We start from the raw sequence: 20151 nt of genomic DNA on the forward strand, positions 1-20151 counted from the left end.
GGAGCTGGGGGAGGGGAGGACGGGGACGGCTTCGGACAGAAACTGGACTGGAGCCGAGACAGAACGTCTGAGAGAGCAGCGAGAAGCTCCGCTTGGCTGCGAGGCAGCGTGTGAGGGGGAGGCACGTGAAGCCGAGAGACAGAGACAGAGACACGCGCTGCGGAGGGGAAGGGAGAGAAACAGAGATAGGGAGAGGAGGGAGGGGGCGTGTCCCTCGGGCTGCAGCTAAAGCTCTTCCCCTGCGAGAGACTGCCCTCGGCCCAGGGCCTCGATTTCCTCATCTGTAAAAGGGGCGGACTAGCCGGGCGGCCCCGGGAGCCCCCCCCCCCCCGGCATCAGAGAATCCCAAGGCAAACCCCCAGCTCGCCTCTCTCTCCGAGTCTCGGGACGGGGGGAGGGATGGAAGGCTCCCCGCGGCCTCCCTCTCTGGGAGGGGGCGGGGAGGAGGAGGCTTAGGACTTCGCTGTTGCCGTTCAGTCACGTCTGGTTCTTTGCGGCCCCGTTTGGGGTTTTCTTGGCCAGATCCCGCCGTGCTTTGGCGTTTCCTTCTGCAGCTCATTTCACAGCTGAGGAACTGAGGTCAACGGGGTTAGGGTTTGGGTGTCGCTTCGCCCACCCCCTCGGTTTACCGAGCAGGCCCGAGAGGGGCCCTTTCCCTAGGAAGGGGCTCGCGGCCGGGCGCCCTGGCGGCCCAAGTGCGAGCCCGAGCTACCTCCCGGCCGGAGGCTTCGCGGGCACTCGGCGACCTGGTTTGGGGACTTCGAGGCCCCGCCCCTTCCCGCCCCTGCCCCGCCCCCGCCCGCCCTCGCTCCCTTTTCCCTGGGCCCCCGAGCCGGGCTCGCAGCAGAGCGCTGAGCTGCGGCCGGGCAGGAGCGCCGCAGCGACCCGGGCTCCGTCTGAGCGTCCGAGAGTCCGTCGGGGCTGCCGGGGCGCGCATCCTCCTGAGGTCGGGCAGCCGCGCATCGAGGTCATGGCCTCCCGGGAGCTCGCCCTGAAGCTGCAGCGGCGGCTGAGGTTGGAACAGGAGTCCGAGACCGCCCAGGGGCCGCAGCAGAACGGCCTCGACGGGGAGGGCAACGGGCTGCCGGCGGAGTCGGCGCGGGCGCGGGCCCGGAGCCCGGGCCCCGTGAAATTCATCCGAGAGATGCCAGGCAAGGAACTCACGGCCAACGCCGACTCGGAGCTCAAGGCTCAGCTGAGCCGGCGCCAGAGCATCCACGAGGGCACCGAGCTGCCCCAGCTCACCAAGGTCTTCAAACCCCACAACGAGTTCCGGGAGTTCAGCCGCCGGCAGATCCGAGACATGGAGACTCTCTTCCGACGGTGGGTACCCTCCGCGATGTCCCGCCGCCGACACGCGCCCCTAAACTGCAGCCCCGCCGCCCCGTGCGCCGCGGCCGCCCGCCCCCAAACTCTGCGGGTCTAGACCGCCCCCCTCCTCCCCACTCCCTACGCGGACCCCCTCGCCTCTCCCTACATCCCCACCCAGACCTCCGGGGCCCTCGGTCCTTCCTTCCCCATCCCCCACCCCCAGCCTGGGACGCCGCCCAGATTCCTTCCCGCGCTGCAGCCTCGGGACACGGTCCCGGTGCTCCCCTTCCCTTTGGGCTCGAGACGCCGTCCCCTGCTCGCTGCCTCGCTCCCGCCCGGCCAGTCTCCTGCCCCGCCCTCGCCGGGTCGCCCGGCAGCACCTGCCGGGCTCCTCCGCCGGCCGCCCTCTGCCCCGGGGTCGGGGAGGGCAGCCTTCCTGCCTGGCCCTTGGCGAGGAGGGTGGGAGGAGGGAGAAGGGGAGGGTCCTTTCCCAGACCGAGCCGCCTCCGTGTGGGTCCCCGCCCGGGGGCTTGGGGATGGGGGGGACTAGCTCCCCCCCACCCCACTGGGGCTCCTGAGCCGGGCGCTGCCCTTGGCGTGCCCATCCCGCAGCCCAGACGGCGCCGAAGCCGGGGTGCTCGGGGGCCCTCAGGTGGGCTCCCCTGCGTGCGCCCTGGCTCCGGCTGCTAAAGAGGGGGGCCGGGAGCCCAGGTGTGTCTGCGGGAAACCCAGGGGGCTGGCGGGCGGCCGCGGCTCAGCCTCCGAGCTCGGCCTTATCCCAGATCTCCCTCCCCCTCACTTCCCTCCCTGCCTCCCCCTCCCACTTTTTGCTTCCACCTTGAGAGGGTGCGGAAGGGAGCTGTTCCTGCCAGCTCCAGATAACCTTTCCTTTCCGAGGGAAGCGGCCAGAGGTCAAAGCTAGCTGGGGAACGGCCGAAAGCCAGGTGTGTGGAACAGCCTCCCAGAGACAGATAGCTGCCCGATGCCAGGGTTCCCTGGCACCTCCTGCCTTGTTCTCCCTGGCTATCCGTGTGTGTTGAGTGGGGGGGGCTGCGTCTCTGGGGTGGGGTCATTTCTCCGTGCCAGGTCTGGCTCGGGGTGGGGGTGGGGGGCTGTGAGGCCGGCCAAGGGCTGGTGATAAAATGGGGTGAAGAAAGAAAACTGAATCTGATAGCTCAGGAGGAACTGGGCCTTCTACCCCATTCTCCAAGGCTTTGGATGTGTCCCCTTTTTTGGCTTTCTATACCCAGTACCTGGCACGTAGTAGGCACTTTATCTCTGTAGGCCTCAGTTTCCTTATCTGTAAAGTGAGAGGGAGTAATATGACTAGATGTCCTCCAAATGCACAGATTTAGAGCCAGGAGGAACCGCAGAGGTCATGTGTTCCCTACCCAGGAGGAGATCCGAAGGCTGTGACTTCTCCAAGATCACGCAGCCAGGAAGTGACAAATTCCCACACAGCTGGACTGTGTTCCCTCCTTCCTGCCTTCTGTCCCAAGCCCTTCCAAGCCTCCTTTGCACTCTGTCTTGTTTGCCCAAAATTGTGAGCCATCTTTGCCGTAGGCTGGGAGCACCCCGAGAGCAGGGGCTGAGCTGTTGCCATGTTTTTGGAGCCTCGGCGCCAGACTCGGGCCTTAATCAGCCTGGCTGACTGGCTCATGCCTGGGAAAGGCACCTCTGGGAAATTTTGGTTCCCAAAACTTGTAAAGAAGCTCTGCACGAGTCCCACCCGGTGTCTGGATCAGTAATGTAGTCTCTTGGGCACTTGGGGATAACTGGTGGGTTGCCCCAAGATCACCTGGGGCTTTGGGGAGGAAACTTAGTGCTGAGAAATGCTGGGCAGCTGCGTGCCCCATGACAGGGGAGGCGGCAGATGAGGAAAACCAGAGTCCAGCCTCCCTCCTAAAACCCAAAGCCAACCACATCAGTCCCCTGCCGGGCAAGCTCTGGTGACTCCCCATTACCTCTGAGATCAAAGATAGCGTTCTTAGCCTTTGGAAGCTTTGGAAGCTTTTCATCACCTGACTACGTGGTATCTGCAGTGTCACCAAACTGATGATCTTTATCTCTCATCTCTGTGCTTTTGCATTGGCTGTCCCTCATACCTAGAATGCCATCCCTCCTCAGACTCTGCCTTTCAGACTTGACTCACACACTCTTTCCTGCAGGAAAGCTTTCCTTGTCTCCTCCCCCCACCACCAGTCCCTCTTCCACAAAACTAGCTTCTACTGTGATTGGTTTGTTGTTTCCCCAATAGATTGGCAGGACCCAAGTCTGGGTTGGTTGGTTTTTGGGGATTCCCAGCACCTGTAGAGAGCTTGGCGTGTAACAGGCACCTGATAAACAGCCTTTGGTTGGTTCTCTCAATAATAACAGATTCTGGGGGGGGGGGAGAAGCAAAGCTTAGAAATGATCCATCCCCTGTGGAGCTTACACCAAGCCAGGGGTCTTGTGAAATAAGTCGTGATGTGGACATTGGATTAAGTGAAGAAGGTGCTTCGGAAGATCCAGAAGGGATGGCGGGGAAGCAGATGGGGACCAGGTGGCCTGTAGTAGTAGCTAATAAAGATAGGTAAGAATTAAAACAAGGGGAGACTTTTCAACAGTGCGGTGATCTAGGCCAGTTCCAGTGGTCGTGTGATGGAGAGAGCCACCTGCACTGAGGGATCTGAGTGTAGCTCACAACATAGGATTCACTTTTGGTTATTTCTTTGCATGTCATTTTCTTTCTCATCATGATAATTGTGGAAATATGTATAGAAGAATTGAACGTGTTTAATATATATTGGATTATTTGCCATCTAGGGGAGGGAATGATGGGAAGGGAGGGAGAAAAAATTCAAAACACAAGATTTTGCAAGTGTGAATGTGGAAAAGGATCTATGCATATGTTTTGAAAATAAATGTTAAAAAAGAAAAGAGTATTCCTGGTCTGTGGATAGCTGAAGCTGAGGAAAGTATGTAGGAGAAAGGGAGAATGAACTAGAAAGGTAAAATGGAGACATGGTATAAAGCCTCAAATGTCAGACCAAGAGGAATGAATTTTTTTCAGGAGGCGCTAAATAGGCACCTATAGCCAATTTTCGAACAGTTGATTGACGTGAGTCTGGGGGTGAAGGATGATCAGAAGGGGAAATAGGAGATGGGCTCAGAGGATGCGTCAGGTCTTAGAACCAGGAAGGAAGCGGGTGCCTGAAATAAGAAGGCAAAGCTAACAGGTCTCCATGTGAGAGAGAAAGCAGGGGATGTGGTGTGATGGTGCCACCATGGACAGAAGCGCCTCAGGGAGAAGGAGGAAGAGGCTCGGAGAGACAGGTTCTAAACCCCATTTGGAAGAGTTGACTTTGAGTGGTGGCCAGCCAGCTGGGAGTGCTATCATAGAAACTGTTGGGCTTTGATCTGAGGAGCCGAGAGCCAGATGGGAGGCCATTGAGTCCTTCGGCTTTGTTTTACAAATGGGGAAACTGAGGCCCGTGGAGGTGAAGGGCCTTTGAACCCTTATCCAGTTTTCTCTCCTGCCCTGCTCAAATGCAGAAGAGAGATCAAGGTTGTGGGGATCTGGGAGGCATCTGAACAGTGCTTGGGCTCCCCAGCAGTGGGTTGAAGTTTCTGAGAGAGAAGAGGATCCTCTGGGAGCAGCTCCCACAGGAAGGGCCTGGGTGGAAGAGCCCAGGAGACCTTCAGAGAGAAGAGGAAGAATTAGTTGGGTGGGGACCAGGAGTGTGTGGGAAGCCCAGAGTTAAAGGAAGAAAAGACCATTTGTGACCTCTGAAAGAAAAGTCCCACTAGGGAGACCAGGTGCTGTATTCCAAGGGGAGGATGAACTGATGGAGAGAGAGGCAGAGGACGGGGGCAAGGTGAGGGAGAAAAGCCGGCAGGGCTTATGTAGGCTCATCAGAGGCAGCTGCGGTATGATGGGAAAGGACCAGGAGAGATGGGTAAGGAAGGAAATGGAGTTCCCAAAGAAACAAGCTTTCACCTGGGAAGCCTTGTGGCCCCATGCAAAGAGAATGGGCTTTGGAGCCAGAGGACCTGGGTTCGAATGCTCCCTCTGTAACCCCGGGCAGGCCACTTACCTCCTTGGTGTCCTGTGTTTTCCCATCTGTAAATTGGATGGTATTGGACTCCATGGTCTCTGAGCCTCTTTTGGCTTAAGACTTGTAATCCTATTAACTAGTTGTCTCCTTCTAGGAACTCCCAATGTAATTATAACACGAAGAAGTATTTATTAATTACCTACTGTTTGCCCATGGGGTAGAGTCCTCCAGATCTCTCTCTGGTCACCGGACCCAGATGGCTCTGGAGGAGGTGGGGAGGGGGGAGGTGATCTTGGGTAGCCCTCCCTCACACAAGCCCAGTTTGCTTGCATGTTATGGCATCACCTCCCGATATGGTCGTCTTCGGGAACAATGGGACAGACAACAAAGGAACGACTATGTGCCCGGCTCTGCTCAGTGCTAGGGATGGAAAATCGAAGCCGGAAACCACCCGATTCCAAAGCTAGATCTATTGGCTTAGGATGGTATATTCTGAGAAATGACAATTTAATAAGAATAGCTCTGTTATCACCTTTGGCATTTTATGGCAACAGCCTTGAAGTTTAGAGCTAAAGGGATCCATCTTTCCCATGATTGATCCGTCTCATTGCTGCACTTGACAGAGAGACCGAGTTTCCCAAGGTCATGCAGCTGGCAGTAGCAGGCTGACTAACCCGATGAGAGCGTTTTTTCATCCGGTCGGTGGAACTGGAGTCCATGACCTTGAAAGGTCTCTATGAGCTTCAGAATTTGTGGGTTTGTCTGGAGATTGAATAAGGGTTTGCTCAAGGGATCCTTGTCCGTGTAGGTGGCAAAGGAGTTGAAAAGGGGCGGCTTGTGGCCCTGGAGCTCCCACACAGCCCACATTCAGGGCTTCCCGGTTCATTGTCCTACCTGTTCATTCTGAATTCAGTTGGAGCGTGTCAGTGAATCGGAGACGCTCTGACTCACTGGGTCTCCATGGACACCTGTTATATTAGCTTTAACACGGTGTTAAGAGAATTAAATTGTAAGTCTATCGAGCCTCCACCAAGGCTCCAATAACCCTCTGTGCCCGGAGCCCGTCTCTTTTAGCAGATCGGGAGACAAGATGGCATCGGTGGCCTCTCACGGCCTGAGCTGCAGGGCCGGAGGTTGGCTCATGGTCCCGAGTGGGGAGCTTCCATCTGGGCCACTCGGCTGGGGTTTGGGCACATTCAGCCCTGTGACCTTCCTCCGGCGGACCTGAGGAGGCGGCCACAAGCTTAGCTGGATTTGGGGTCAGAGTCCCAGGTCCAGAGACCCAGCTCTGCCCTTCCTGCCTGTGTGAGCTTGGGCAAGTTCCTTTCTGTTCTGGGCTCTATTTCCTCCTCTGTCAGATGAGGGCTTGGACTGGGGGTCTCTGAGGCCCCTCCCGGGCTGCCATGGTTCTAGAGTACACAGCGAGCCATAAATAGAGCAAGAGTTGGAAACCAGGGGGCTTCCCGCCAGACCGTTTCCAGTTAAGTGCAGGCCTGGAACGATCGGAAGTGCAGAACATTTTTGGTAGCCTTGGCTGCGGTGTATGCAGTGGGCAGAGTAAGGACAGACGCCTGGCTTGTGCCCGTGTGGAAGGTCTCCAGAGGATGTCTTTGCCACTATTTGGGAGGAAGGTCCGGGAGAGGTGCTTGGCCCCCCAGGGTCCCGGGCAGGAGGAGGGGCTGGCCAACTTGAGATGCTGCAGGGGTAGGGGCTGGGAGCAGCACTAAAAGGCCCTGGGGGTCCTAGGGGAGGAGGAGCCGCAAAAACCAAAAATCTAATGGTTCCTTGCCCTGGAGGGCAGGGCTAGGCCCAGGCTGGGCTGGAGGCCCCCACATGTGGGCCGTCCTGGAGACCCAAGGGGGCTGGGAGGGACTTGAAAGTATATCAAAGGGAGAGCAGCATAGAAGCTTACATGCCCAGCTGGGGAGACCTGGGGTTCCCCCCCCCCCTGTTTTACAGATGACGGAATCACCGGGAGGGCCCAAAAGGGCCCCGCCCAATGTGAGCTGAAGGAAGTGGAACCATTTAGTCTGAGAAGGAAGGAGAGAAGGAATGAAAGGATGCTCCCTCCCACAGCACCCCAAACACTGGGCGGGACAGACCTGGGGCAGGGCCTTAGTCTCAGAGCCAGATTTGAACTCGTGGATCAGGCTTTGGTTCTCTTGGCCACGTCGCTCTGCACAGAGAACTCCACGGCTTGGGGTCCCTACAGTTGGGCTTCAGCCACTGCAGTTTATTAAGGGAACATGGGGTTTTAGGCCTTGGTTTTAGGGCTTTCCTGAGATAAGAACCCCCGAGACCATTATCCCCAGAGGTGGAGGACCTGAATCTGAGAAGAGGGAGGAGCGGCTTGGCACATTACTTCCCCTCTGCCCACCTTTCCTTATCTGTAAAATGGGAATAACAACCATCTCTACCAATGAGATTTTGCAAAGTACTTTGCAAACTTGCAAATCTTTGCTATTGTTTTTGCTGAAGTTAAATCCACCAGGTTTGGAGGGAGAGGGGAAGCTCAGGGGTTAGTGCTTGATGCCTCATCCCTGCCCCCACCTCCAGCAATGGATCCCCCTCCTGGCCTGGGCCAGCCTTTGGACCTCCCTTCTCAAGGGGGGATGAGCCGGAAAGGGAACCACCAGGGACTGGCAGGTCCACCCAGGCCTTTGTCTGACCTTTTCCAAGGACAATGGCGCATTATGACAGGATCCCACCTAGAAAACTGCTGAGTGAAAGGACCTTTCATTTCCTGAGGAATTGCCCACGTCCTGGGGCGCAGCGACAGCTTCATTGGACTTGAAAAGGTCAGGGGTCCCTGCTCAGGCCCTCATTTTATAGGTGACCCAAGTTGAGGTTCTGGAGTCCCAGGGGATTCATCCAAGCTCCAGATAGGAAGCCACAGGTACGAGATCCAGGCCCTCGGACCCAGGCCCACGTTAGTGGCCGGCCCAGGATTAGAACCCACTGTCCACACCTTTCAGGCATCCCAGCATGTCCTGGGGTGGGCGGGACCATGAGAGAATATTCCCTGAATTTAAAACGAGAGTCCACAGGCCCAGGACCCGCCTCTCAGACCCAATCCCCGGGGAGTGGGCGAAGTTCTGGTGGCTGAGAAGGGGCCGTGGGCCAGCCCCACACTCCCTCCTGGGAGGCCAGGGGACATCAGCATGGGACCCGGCAAGTCCTGGACTCCGGGAGTTGGCCAGAAAACTGGAAAGCGTGTCTGAGCTCCCCAGAGAGAGAGGATGGGAGGAAGTAGCAGCTGCCTCCTCTGCAGCCCGGGCGGCTTCTTATTAAGTCGGGAACGATGAAGTCATGGACGTGCTGCCAGCCCGGGCGCCTCCCGCCAGGATGACGCAAGGACGACCTAAAACAATGCCTGTCCCCTGCCCGCTCTCCCTTCTCCTCCTTCCTTTCCCCCAGATCACCCTTTGGGGACCATAGGGCATCCCTGGGATCCTGCTTCAGACGCAGCTTAGAGAAGCGCCTACTGTGTGCTCGGCGCATGGAGGGCAACTCAGGAGCCCTGAGGTTGTCGGTGCCGCCATCCTTCCCTCAGTTTCTCCCCCATTTGTCTCCCCATCAGAACAGAAGCTCTTTAAAAGGAGGGGCATTTGTCTGAGGTTCCCAGGGCCTGGCGCCACACCTAGAACGTGAGGTCTGTTAATATCTGTCACTAGTTTTTCTCGATTCCTCTTGGGTCGGAGGATAAATGGACCCGGAAGAACTGGCCGCTACCCTCCTGGGGGGATTCAGTCTGAATGGAAGTAAATGCGGGGTAAGCGGAGGAAGGAAGGATTGAGCATTAATATTGGGGGGGGAGGGGGAATCAGGGAAGGCTTCCCAGAGGACGAGACATCTGAGCTGAGCCCTCGAGGAGGATCCTGGTGGCAGAGATGGGGAGGGGTCCTCAGTGGGGAGTGGGGCTTGGTTGAGCAGTTGGGAGGGGGAAGCATAAGAGGGAAAGGGGGGCACCTCCACCCCCATCTCAGGGTTCTCATCATCACTCCTCCTTAAGAGCAGAGGCGGCTGGAGATGAGTCAGACGCAGAATTAGCCGATTCTAGTGCTTCCTTCTGTCGGTGGGTTTCCAGCTCAGGCAACAGGAAGAGATTCAGAGTCAGCCACCATTTATTAAGCACCAACTATATGCCTGTCCAAGTTCTCTGCCAAGTTATGGGAGGACACAGACAAAATTATAAGTGGTCTCCCCTTAAGGAACTTGTAGAGGGAGATGAGGGAGCGTGTATCGGGCCATGTGCAGTTTGGGGGGGTAGGGGGGGAAGTTCAGGAGGGAGCACATGGCACAGGGAAACGGGCCCTGAGCTGCGGGAAGAAAGCTGGGATCCAACATGGTGGGTCTGGAGTCTTCCTGGTATCTAGTAAAAGCCCATCAGTAGAGTAATAAAGACAACGGCACGTAAATCTTAGAGGAAGGATTCCAGCAGGTGAGTGGGTGACTCATCCACACTGATGACGGTTCTTACTAGCTATGTGGCCTCTGATGCCCCAGGTGACTCCCTGTTCACCCCCAGCCCTTGGGGTCCCGGGCTCTCCCTTCCCCAGGAAGCCCGGCCCGATCTCCCCAGCTGGTTTCCCCCCCCCCCCCCCCCCCCCCCCCCCCCCCCCCCCCCCCCCCCCCCCCCCCCCCTCCCCCTCCCCCCCCCTCCGACCACTTTCCCATCAGAATGCCCGGCTGCCCTCGGGCATCGGAAGTGCTCGTTGCTGCCCCTCGCTCAAGGTTTTATGGCTCATTCTCTCATTTGGGAACCCATTTCCCCAAATGTCGGGCACCGTAACTCAGTTCTAATATACAGTGACGTCACTTGGTCCCCTTCCCATAATACCACTAGCTGGGCAGGTGATCTCTGGACCTCCCTGTGGGACCCTTGTCCCTACATCCCCGGCTTTAACTCAGAACTGTGAGATTTGAATTCAGAACTTCCCTATTTCTAACAACGGGACTCGCCTCCCGGCCTCCCATGGCAGGGCTGGCCTTTGGGACCAGAGTAAAGTGGTGGCAGGTGGGGCAGACCCAGAGCCCCCCATCCCAGCCACTCAGTTCAGGGTCTGACTAACATGGGCCTGGCCCGAGGCTGCCCACGCCCTGAGGAGACGGGAAGGGAGTTAGAGCTGGCCTTTGAACCAGGAAGGAAACCGAGCGTGGGGCCCGTGGTCACCCATGCGGGACTGGGGTCCTGCACCCTGGGGGGTCCAGACTGCCTGGGAGCCCTTGGCTCCATCACACAAAAAGTAAATACCTGATTTCTTTTGGAACCCCAGGCAGGAGGGGAAGCTTGCTTCCCACCCGCCATTTTCCTGTAGGGTTCCCAATTCTAGCGCTAGGTTTCCTGCAGTCATGTGCTCGCAGACTTGTTTTGGCTTCATATACATTGACAGAACCTGTAGCCGGGGGGCTTAGATTCTGCCCATCTGGCCACGTGATCTTGAACTGGATTCTTCAACCTCTGGGGCCCCCTGGGCCAGTTGCTGAGCAGGAGTTTCCTGACCCATTCTGGGTCTGGACCAAAAACATGAACATGGAAGAGAATTTTCACTGTTCCAGTTTAGAGTGTGGACCACGGCAAACCCCCTCCCCCCAAAAGAGGCAGAGGGGGGCCGCTGCTGGTTTAAATGTCAGTTATTCAGAGGGAGGGGGTGGGACCCTGGGGCATCTATGACTGGGGTGGGTCCCTCGGTTTGGGCGCTCTGCCTCTCTACCTTGGTGAGGGGCAGCCCCCAGCCCAGGCCCAGGTTCGGAAGCCTTGCCTCCCGGGGGGCCCAGGCTCCTAAAGGACGCCTTTGGAGGTGTTGTTAGCCCTGCCCTTGCGGGGTGGGGGGAATGGACCCCAAGGATTGTGTTCTGCGGGAGGGTAAGCTGCTTTCCCACTTGGGGACCTCCCAGCAGCCCCCAAAGCCATAAGCTGGCCCTCTAGTTTCCCAGCACAGTCGGTGGGCCCTTCCTGGGTGCCATGGAGAGGAAGGGAAACTGTAAAAAGCAGACACAAGGCCTTTTGGGTGGAGCTAGTGGGTCTGGATTCAAATTCTGCTGCTTGGGCCTATCTCTTCCATCACTCAGTCAGCATTTATCTGGGCCTACTGTGTGCCGGGTTCTATGCTAAGTCCTAGGGATACAGATGCTGAAAGGGAAAAAAGTCCCTGCCCTCTGGGAGCCTGCAATCCAGTGGGGGAACTCTGCCCCCAAAAGGAAGTGGCTGAGGGTGGGAGGGGGGCTCCCAGCTCGGGGCCCGGTGCCCAAGTAGCCCCGTTTCCTCATCAGAAAGGAGGGGCACCGGCAAGATGGTCCCCGGATCCGTCCCAGCGCCCCAGCCTGGAGAGGTTAATTCCCGTTTGGCAGCTCCCCTGTGGCGGCCATCAGAGCCACTCAGTCAGCGCTGTTAATTATTCACTGTGGCCCGAGAACTGGGACAGTCCATTTAGATCCGGCTCCTCCCTTGCCAAAAGTAGGTAAACTTAGCCAGCTCCTTGGGACTGGGCCCCAGAGTGGGGATGGGGCCCCTGGGTGGGGTCTTCTCCACCTTTCTGGAGAGAGGAGAGATGACGACCTGGGAGGGAGATAAGAGAGCAAAGGAGCCCAAATAAGAGAGCAAAGGAGCCCAAATGATAAATGATAGGAATCGCAAAGATAAAGGCTCCTTGGCAAGGAGAACTTGGAGCGGGAGGGCCTGGGGCCATCATAACCCTACAAATATTTGAGATGTAAACAGGCCGGGACCTTTTGGCTGGCCTGGAGCTGCCGGTGAGCCGGGGACCCTCAGGATCCCGAGATGCTTCCAGGGATAGAGAGGGCTGGGGTCATGACCTGGCCTGCAAGGCAGCTCCTGATTTTCATTCTTTCTCTCCCCTGCTGGTCCTTTATCTCCCCCTCAGCGGCCTTGTCCTGTTCCTCTCCTCCATTTCCCATTTCCCTCCCCTGGTGGCCCTGAGTCTGTCATGGCCTTGGAACTGGGGGATGCTTAAGAGTAAGCACTACCCGAGCGCTGCCCTGCCCTTGGTCTTCTAAGGAAAGGCGGAGGCCTAGGGAGATGGACGCCAAGGCCCCCCTCCTCCAGGCTGGCCCCGGGTCCCAGGCCTGATTTTATGGGTCAGATGACTGACCCTCTAATTAGAGGGACATGCCCACAATCATACAGAATTAAGTGACAAAAGCAAGTTTTGAACTCAGTTCTCTGGCTCCAAATCCAGCACATTGACCACACTGACTGGGGCCAAGATGTGTCCTCTTTCTCAGGCTCCGTCCACTAGCTCCACCCAGAAGGCCTTGTGTCTGCTTTTTATAGTTTCCCTATCCTCTCCATGTGAATGAGCGAGTCGGACTCTATCACTTCTGATTTCCTTCCCTACTCTAGAGCCTTACTAACAGCTAACCATTTTGATAAATAGTCTCAGTTTTCCACTTTGTATAATGGGGATAATAGTTATATCTTAGCTCTCAGATTTGTTGTGAGGATCAAATAACAGCTGCAAAGTATTTTATAAACGTTAAAACGCTGTAAATGCGAGGTTTTGTATAATAACAATGACGATATCAGGGCTGTCTTCTGTATGTGTGGTCCCTGCAGCTGTTGTGCTCTTGAAGGTTCCAGATGCCTTCCCTCGGTGGAAGGAATAGCCGCCGCCCTGGGGAGCGTCTTCCCAATTGGCCCATCTGGAAGTTGTGCTTATGTCCAGGCTGCCCTCCCAGCCAGGTCCATTTCCTTAAACTGTCCTTGTTTCTTCTTGTTGGGGGGAAGGGAGGAGGATTGGTTCTTTTTTTTTTTTTTTTTTGGGGGGGGGGTGTTGCTTCCTCCCTTCCCCATGTCCAGCCAGCTGCCCAGGCCTCCTGTCCCTTCTCTCGCTGACCTTTCCCCTGAGACATGCAGGAGATGCAGGGCTGCAGTCTGCCCTTCCTCCTCAAAGGCAACACTGACCATGGGTCTCTTGCTTTGAGAACCTGCAGGTCCCGGTGACGGGGCAAGGACGGAAACCAGGATATGGGAAACCTGGTAGGGACCAGATGCCAAACATTCCTGGGAACTACTGCCTGGGTCCCTGCATTTGTGTTTGTGTAATGGGCAGATACCTCCAGCCTGGGACCTGCCCCTTCCTCCCTGGACCTGTGTCACCCCCTGCCCATTGTGGTCAAGCTGGCCCGTTGCTTCCTGGCATGGGGGGAAGTGGGGCAGGGGGAGCTTGCTGGAGTGGGTTAGCTTCAGAAAGTTCCCCGGGGGACTAGCCTACCCCATGTCACTACCTGTCTTCCCCTCTGCATCTTCCCGTCTTGCCTTGAAAACAGCCCAACTGATCCTCTGAAATTTGGGTCCTATTTTGATCCATACTTGTTTGTTATTTTTGCTTTCTTGTTCTTAGCTCCTTAGTTTAAAAAAAAAAAAATCTCATCCTGGCTATTTATCAACTAGAAAAGGGTTTCTTAAACTTTTCCTACTCAGTCCCTTTCCGCCTGAGAAATTTTTACATGACCTCGGGATACAGAGTAGATATGCAAATCTAATATCTACTGATGAGAAATCTTCATTTTGTGGCCCCCAGTTTCACTTAGACTCCACATGGGGCTGTAAGCCACCGTTTAAAAAGCTGGGATCTCTAGAATCATGAGTGAGTCATTTGCACTCAAGACTAGTTTCCTCCTTGGTAAATTGAAATGATAATAGCACCTATCTGCTAATGGGGTCATGAAGATCAAATGAGATGATCTTACGATGATCTTCCAAGCTTTATAAGTTGTGCAAACAAGTTTCTGTCCTAAATTAGCATTTCTTTTCTATATCTCCCCACTTGGTAAGACAATCAAGTATTTGCTCATAAGGTGGTTTCCGGTGTCTTTTAGCCTCCTTGTTTTGCCAACGTATTTACACTTGTGAGACTTCCTTTGGAAATGGTGTTGGTTCATATCTATATCTGTTCTTTTATCCATTTTTCTTTTTTTGGCATCAACAACTAAATCAAGTTAGACTTGACTCAGTTCTAATGTACATGGGTGATATGTTATATATGTGTGTTTGTGTGTGTATGTATGTATATGTGTGTATATGATGGAATCATTATCCAAAAAAAAGTTTGGGGAAAATTGAACAACATTATGGTGAAAAATTGGAGTATGAAACTTTGTTCTATTTAGCCCCCTGTGATCTGAGCAAATCACTCTAGTCCTCTGTTCTGACATGTAATATAAGGGTGTTGGACCCTTTCTAGCTCAAACCAGTAATCTTATGACTAGAAACCAAACACTTTGGTAAATGTCCAAATGGATCATAAAACACTAAAATTAGAAGAAAAGAGAACAAAATGTTTATCATGATTATGGAAAATACTCATCTGTTCAATATGGGAAAAATAACAGGAAAGATGGATTTGTTTCCCATAATATAGCCATATATAGTAATGTTTTACATGAAAAAAAAATGTACAACCAACATTAGGGATGGAGAAGTCACATTGTTCCTCTGGCTCATTGGTATAGGGAGCTCCCGGGTGAGAGAATTTCCTCCACCAGTGCAATACCTTCTCTTCAATTTAACAATTGTGGCGAGTTGTCCAGGGAACTTACAGGATGGTCAGCCGAGGGTTCTTCGTTTATGAGACCATCCTCATCCAAAATTACAATACAAGAATCGGATTGGAGGGGGAAATCTTTGAATAAATATATAATCTAATAGATAAGTATCAATGTTTTCAAAGGAGATGAAGTGATATGTTTCAGGATAGTACAACTAGTAAGTAGAATTGGAAGGGGGCTAGGCAGGGATTTAAATCAAAATCTTCCCACCTCCATGCTCCCAACATTTTCTTTTTCTATAATAGATCTACAGGAATTAAGGACAGTAAATGTGTGTGAGGCAAATCCTTCCCCAACTTGGTAAGACTGAAATTCTTTCCAGAAGCAAAGTGACCAGAGAATTTAATAGGCACAAGAAGAAACACATTGTCACTAAAATACTAGGAATAATGTTCCTAATGATGTCACTGAAATATTATTCCTACGCTCTAATAATCAGAAAACCATGAATAAAACTGTTCCGAGGTATGGACGTCAAAATGATCTGACGTTCCCTGGTGATGGGCTGTGAGCAGAAGGCACACTGGCCATCCGCTGGCTCTGGTGAATTAGTACAGTCTTCCAAAGAAAGGAATATGCATTAACACTGCGGCTTATCGAGCCCTAGTACCCTTTGACCCTGGGATACTGCTACAAAATCTCTGAATCTATTCATAGCTGGTTTATCTGTTGGAACTTAAAAACTTGGAGACAGCCCATATTTCCACTGAACATAATGGCATGTTATTGTGCTGGGGGAGATAAGAGTACAAAGAAAGCCAAGAAATCTGGGAAAGCTTGTGGAGCTGTGTAGTATGGGGAGAATAGCCCTGACTTTGGAAGTCAGAGGAACTCGGCCATGAGCTCGGCCGTAATCTCGCGCCACTCCACGCCGGCAGATCTCCAAGCTCTCGCCCTTACCTTCTTTATCTGCAGAAATGATGGGCTGAGAGTCTAGGATATACACGGGAGTCTAGAATATTTTCTCGTAAAACAGAAATACAAGTTTCTAAGGCACTTGACAGAATGTAAGCTCATGAGGTAGGGGCAATTTTTTTCTTGATATCCCCAGAGCGCAATGCCTTAACACATTAGGTGCTTATAAAGTGTTATTACGGCTAGTCTTGATATAATGCCTACTATGTGCCAGATACTATGCTAAGCTCTTCACAGATATTATCTCTTTTGATCCTCATGACCGATCCCTGATCAATTTAACTCAACAAAGAATTGTTAAAGTCCCATCATTTGGCCCTGAGCTGGCCAAAGGGACAAAAATTAAAGATTGCTTATTAGCTGAATGTTGGATGAATATTACTCATAAATATAGGTGCAGTCGCCAGAATATCAGGGTCAGAAGCTTGCTCATGTACCATCAAATCCAATCTCACTTTACAGAAGGGGAAACTGAGGCCCAGAGTGATTCATTGATTTGTTCAAAGTCACACAGATAATAAATAAAAGCGTCAAGATTTGAACTTGGATCCTTACTTATAGTCAAATTGAATTTGAGGAGCTAGTGGGGCATTCAGTTAGTGATCAAGGCTGAAATTCTGGAGTTTGGTATCTCTGAGGTCATCTCTCCCCATTTTGCAGATGAGGAAACTGAGGCACAGAATCACCCAGGCAATTTGCATCAGAAGCAGGAATTGGCCCCCAAGCTCAGGACTGGAGATAAAATTCCAGAGCAGATGGGAAGCGGTCTAGTATAGGAGAAAAAAATGTCTCCCTCCCAAAAAAGCTTTGGAGGCAGAAGAGCCGGGTTCAAGTCATGCCTCTGATGCTCGCCCCATGGATGAGCTGGGCCTTGATGACCAGATCTCTCTGGCCTTAGTTTCCTCGTCTGTAAAATAAGAGAGATGGACTGGCCGCTCTCAGACATCTTGGCTTTGGAGAGATGATTCCCCGGCCAGAGGAGGTAGTGGAAGGAGATCAGCTAGTAAGGTGTCCTCTGATACCGAAAAGGAAACTGAGGCCCAGGAGTGGCTGAGCTTTCCCAGTCAGGGAAAGGTTTCACGGCCAGAGCCTCTTTGCCCACAGCCTCCTGGAGGCTAACTGAGATCCCCTTGTCCTCCAGAAATTTGGCCCTTTCAGGGCAGGAGTGACGGGGAACCCTCACAGGAGCCCAAGGCACATTCCCTTAGATGCCCCCTAAGGTGGCAGGTCTTTGACCTTTAGGGTTGGAGGGGCTGCATGCACCAGGGTGACATCTCGCGTTGAGAGGCCTGGGGCGGCTGGCAGAAGGAAGGCTGTGTTGATTTTCTCCACTGAATCCACCCCCATAGGATTTATCTGTTTATCCCATGGCGTCCTGCGGTCTGTGTGACCGTGGCCAAGTCACATAACCACGATGGCCCTGGGCCATGTTCCCTCCCTGCAGTTCCTGAAGCGGGGCACGTGGTCGGGAATTCGAGACCCAGAGCTGGAGGCGTCCGGCCTGGTTCTGGCTTCCATAAAGGCTCCCTGCTCTGGTGCATTTTATTTTGTTAAACATTCTCCCCGATACCTTTTGATCTGGTTCTGGCCCCAGGAGAGTGCCGAGATGCCAAGGAAACCCCAGGCTCGGATAAGGCAGATTGGGCCCAGAAGGGTCGTGCTACCTGCCTGAGGTGACAGTGCCGGAGATGGGATCCACATCCAGCCCACAGTCCCTTACAGGCTCACAGACCCTCACCCTGATCTGCCTGAGGGGGCCCAGAGTCCTTGGAACGTGGCCCCACGAGGTACGGCTTCTGCTGCAGGATATACCGGCCCCTTCCAGCCGTGGGGACCAGTGACAGGCACTTAAAGCCTTTGGGGAAACTCGAAAGTAAAACTGTCCCAAAGCCTAAAGGTTCTTTCTTTGGGGACAATAAAAAGAGGCCAAAAAGGGAGTCCCTACCCTCAGCAGGCTGACAATCTGTGGCAATAAGGGCCGGCTCTGGGACTTATCTGGGCCCGAGATTAGCCAGCATGCCAGAACAATGAGAGTACCCCTTGACCTAAGCTCAAGATCTAGGGTCAGATCTGGGACCCCGAGGTCCCATGATCAAAGCCTCAGCCCAGGGGCCACTTCCTCCAGGCAGTCTTCTCACATTACAGCTGAGGAAAGCCGAGTCACCTTGGCCAAGTAGCACGGGTCTGAGGTAGAATTAGAATTCGAATCCTCTGACTCCAAAGTCAGTGCACCTTTCCAGTGAGATCTGGAGAAAGCACAAGCTCTTCCCTTTCCTTTTCCCTCCCTCCCAGACCAGTTTTCATCTCATTACCATCCCCCCTTCCAAACCTTAGAGATCATAGTATCATATATAGAGGTATCTCTGAGGTCATCTCTTCCCATTTTACAGATGAGGAAACTGAGGCACAGAATCGCCCAGGCAGTTCTCATCAGAAGCAGGAATTGGTCCTCGAATTCTCCCCACGTTGCTACCTGTGTGTGGCTGAGCTATGCTCTGTGACATAAGAGACAGTGTAAACATGACCTGCAAGGGCCCTCCGTGCCCATGGTCCTGCTGCTCGGGGCCCCCTTGCTCTGGAACGATCGCCCGCTGCCAGGTGTTGGTGGAGGGCACTCGCCTCTCCCTCCTGCTAACCCCGGCCCTTGCTTTGCACCCTGCAGATATGATTCCAGCAAGGATGGCTACATAGACCTGATGGAGCTGAAGATGATGATGGAGAAGCTGGGAGCCCCCCAGACGCACCTGGACCTTAAGAACATGATCAGGGAGGTGGACGAGGACCTGGACAGCAAGCTGAGCTTCCGAGAGGTATTGGTTCTCCCCGGGTAAAGGTCGCGCTGAGCAGTCGGTCGGGCCTCAGGCAGCCCTGGGGAATGTGGGAGGGGAGGGAAAGGCCTCTGCTGAGGCCGACTGGAGGAGCTGGGCCCTGAGCTGAGCCAGGAACTTCTCAAAGGTGGAACACGTCCCACCCGGAGCCCCTCGTCCCTGCCGAAAGCTGGCGAGCCGGGCTGGCCGGAGCCAGAAGCCTGCCCCTCCTAGCAGCCATTCTGGGCTATGAGATCCTTCCTGTGCTTGGCTGATAGGCTTTGTGCATTCTTGGGTTAATAGGTGATCTCCCCTGAGATAACTGCAGGTCTCTAGAGGCCTTTCTTTTCCCCTGAAAATGCCGCTCTTGGACTCCCTCCCCCCCACCCCCCTCAGTGTTTGCTTGGCTGCCAGATCCCGCCAGGACCTCCCCTTCCCACTCCGCTCAGCTTGCTAAAGATCCTAAACTCTCCCTCTCAGAACTTGGAGGGACTCGGCCTTCTCTCTCTCCCAAGGTTCCTCCTCAGCTCTTGGGCCAGGCAGCTGGTGCCTCAGTGACATCCCTGGGTTACAAATACTACGAATGTTGGAACTTCCCGGGGGTCCTTGGGAACCTCACCTCCCTGAGAGAGCTTCCTTCTTTGTAAAAATGAATGGGTTGAACTAGATGCCCGTGGCAGTCCCTAGATCTGTGACCTGTGATCTTTCCAAGTCATAGAACCTGGTTCAAATATTGGCTCTACTATGTACTCTCCATATGATGGATAACCTCTTGAGGGAGGAATGTATTCTAGCTGAAGAAGCCTGGGTTTCTTCCCCTGTAATATAAAGGAATTGGATTCATCTAAATCTAGGATCCAAGGACCAGGGTTCAAATCTCACCTGTGACACAGTCCTTGTGACCTTGAATAAGTCACCTAAGGTGACTTATTCAGCCCCAAGTTTTCAACCCTACAAATCTGATCAAAGTGAGGGGATCAAAGGAGCCTTTGTGGGGATGGAGAAGTCACCTAAGGTGACTTCAGGGAGCAGAAATAGAGAGGGTGTGGTGTGAGCAAGCTGGCCTCTGCCCAATAGAAGCCAGTCACCCCCGTCTAGCATTCCCCAACCACCTGCCCAGAATTCCCTCCATCTTGCTCACTTGCTATATTCGGGCACCCAGGGTGGGAGGGGGAACAACTTATCTCCTTCCTGAATCCACAGTCTGTTGGTAGTTAATGTCCAGTTTAGAATATTTTCCGTAAACATCAGAGAAGTACAAATCTTGGGGTGGGGGCAGAGGAAGGGAAAAGTAACATCACCAAACACCTTTCTCATTTCTCAAGCATTTTCTCCATTTTTCAGATTAGGAAACTGAGGTTCCAAGAAGGGAGGTGAGACGTAGGATCAGAGATTTAGAATTGAAAGGGACCTTAGAGGCCTCCCAGGCCAGTCTGTTCAGGAAATGGCAGAGCTTGGGTGACTTGCCCAAAGTCACACTAGTAAGTAGCCAGGTGGGATTTGAATTTGGG

The 20151-nt window shown here is 53.8% G+C and overlaps 1 protein-coding gene across 1 annotated transcript in view; it reads left to right on the plus strand.

Annotated features, from left to right (window-relative positions):
* The first annotated feature begins 451 nt into the window (after positions 1 to 451).
* Positions 452 to 20151, plus strand: part of EFHD1 (EF-hand domain family member D1) — a 35698-nt gene continuing 15998 nt past the window's right edge. Inside the window, exons 1-2 of the mRNA XM_031968169.1 lie at positions 452 to 1323; positions 18496 to 18643. Of these exons, the coding sequence (XP_031824029.1) occupies positions 971 to 1323; positions 18496 to 18643 (501 nt within the window). The 5' untranslated portion in view covers positions 452 to 970. The remainder of the gene's footprint in view (positions 1324 to 18495; positions 18644 to 20151) is intronic.

This window comes from Sarcophilus harrisii, chromosome 4 (genome assembly GCF_902635505.1).
Source record: "Sarcophilus harrisii chromosome 4, mSarHar1.11, whole genome shotgun sequence".
In the NCBI taxonomy this organism is placed as follows: Eukaryota; Metazoa; Chordata; class Mammalia; order Dasyuromorphia; family Dasyuridae; genus Sarcophilus; species Sarcophilus harrisii.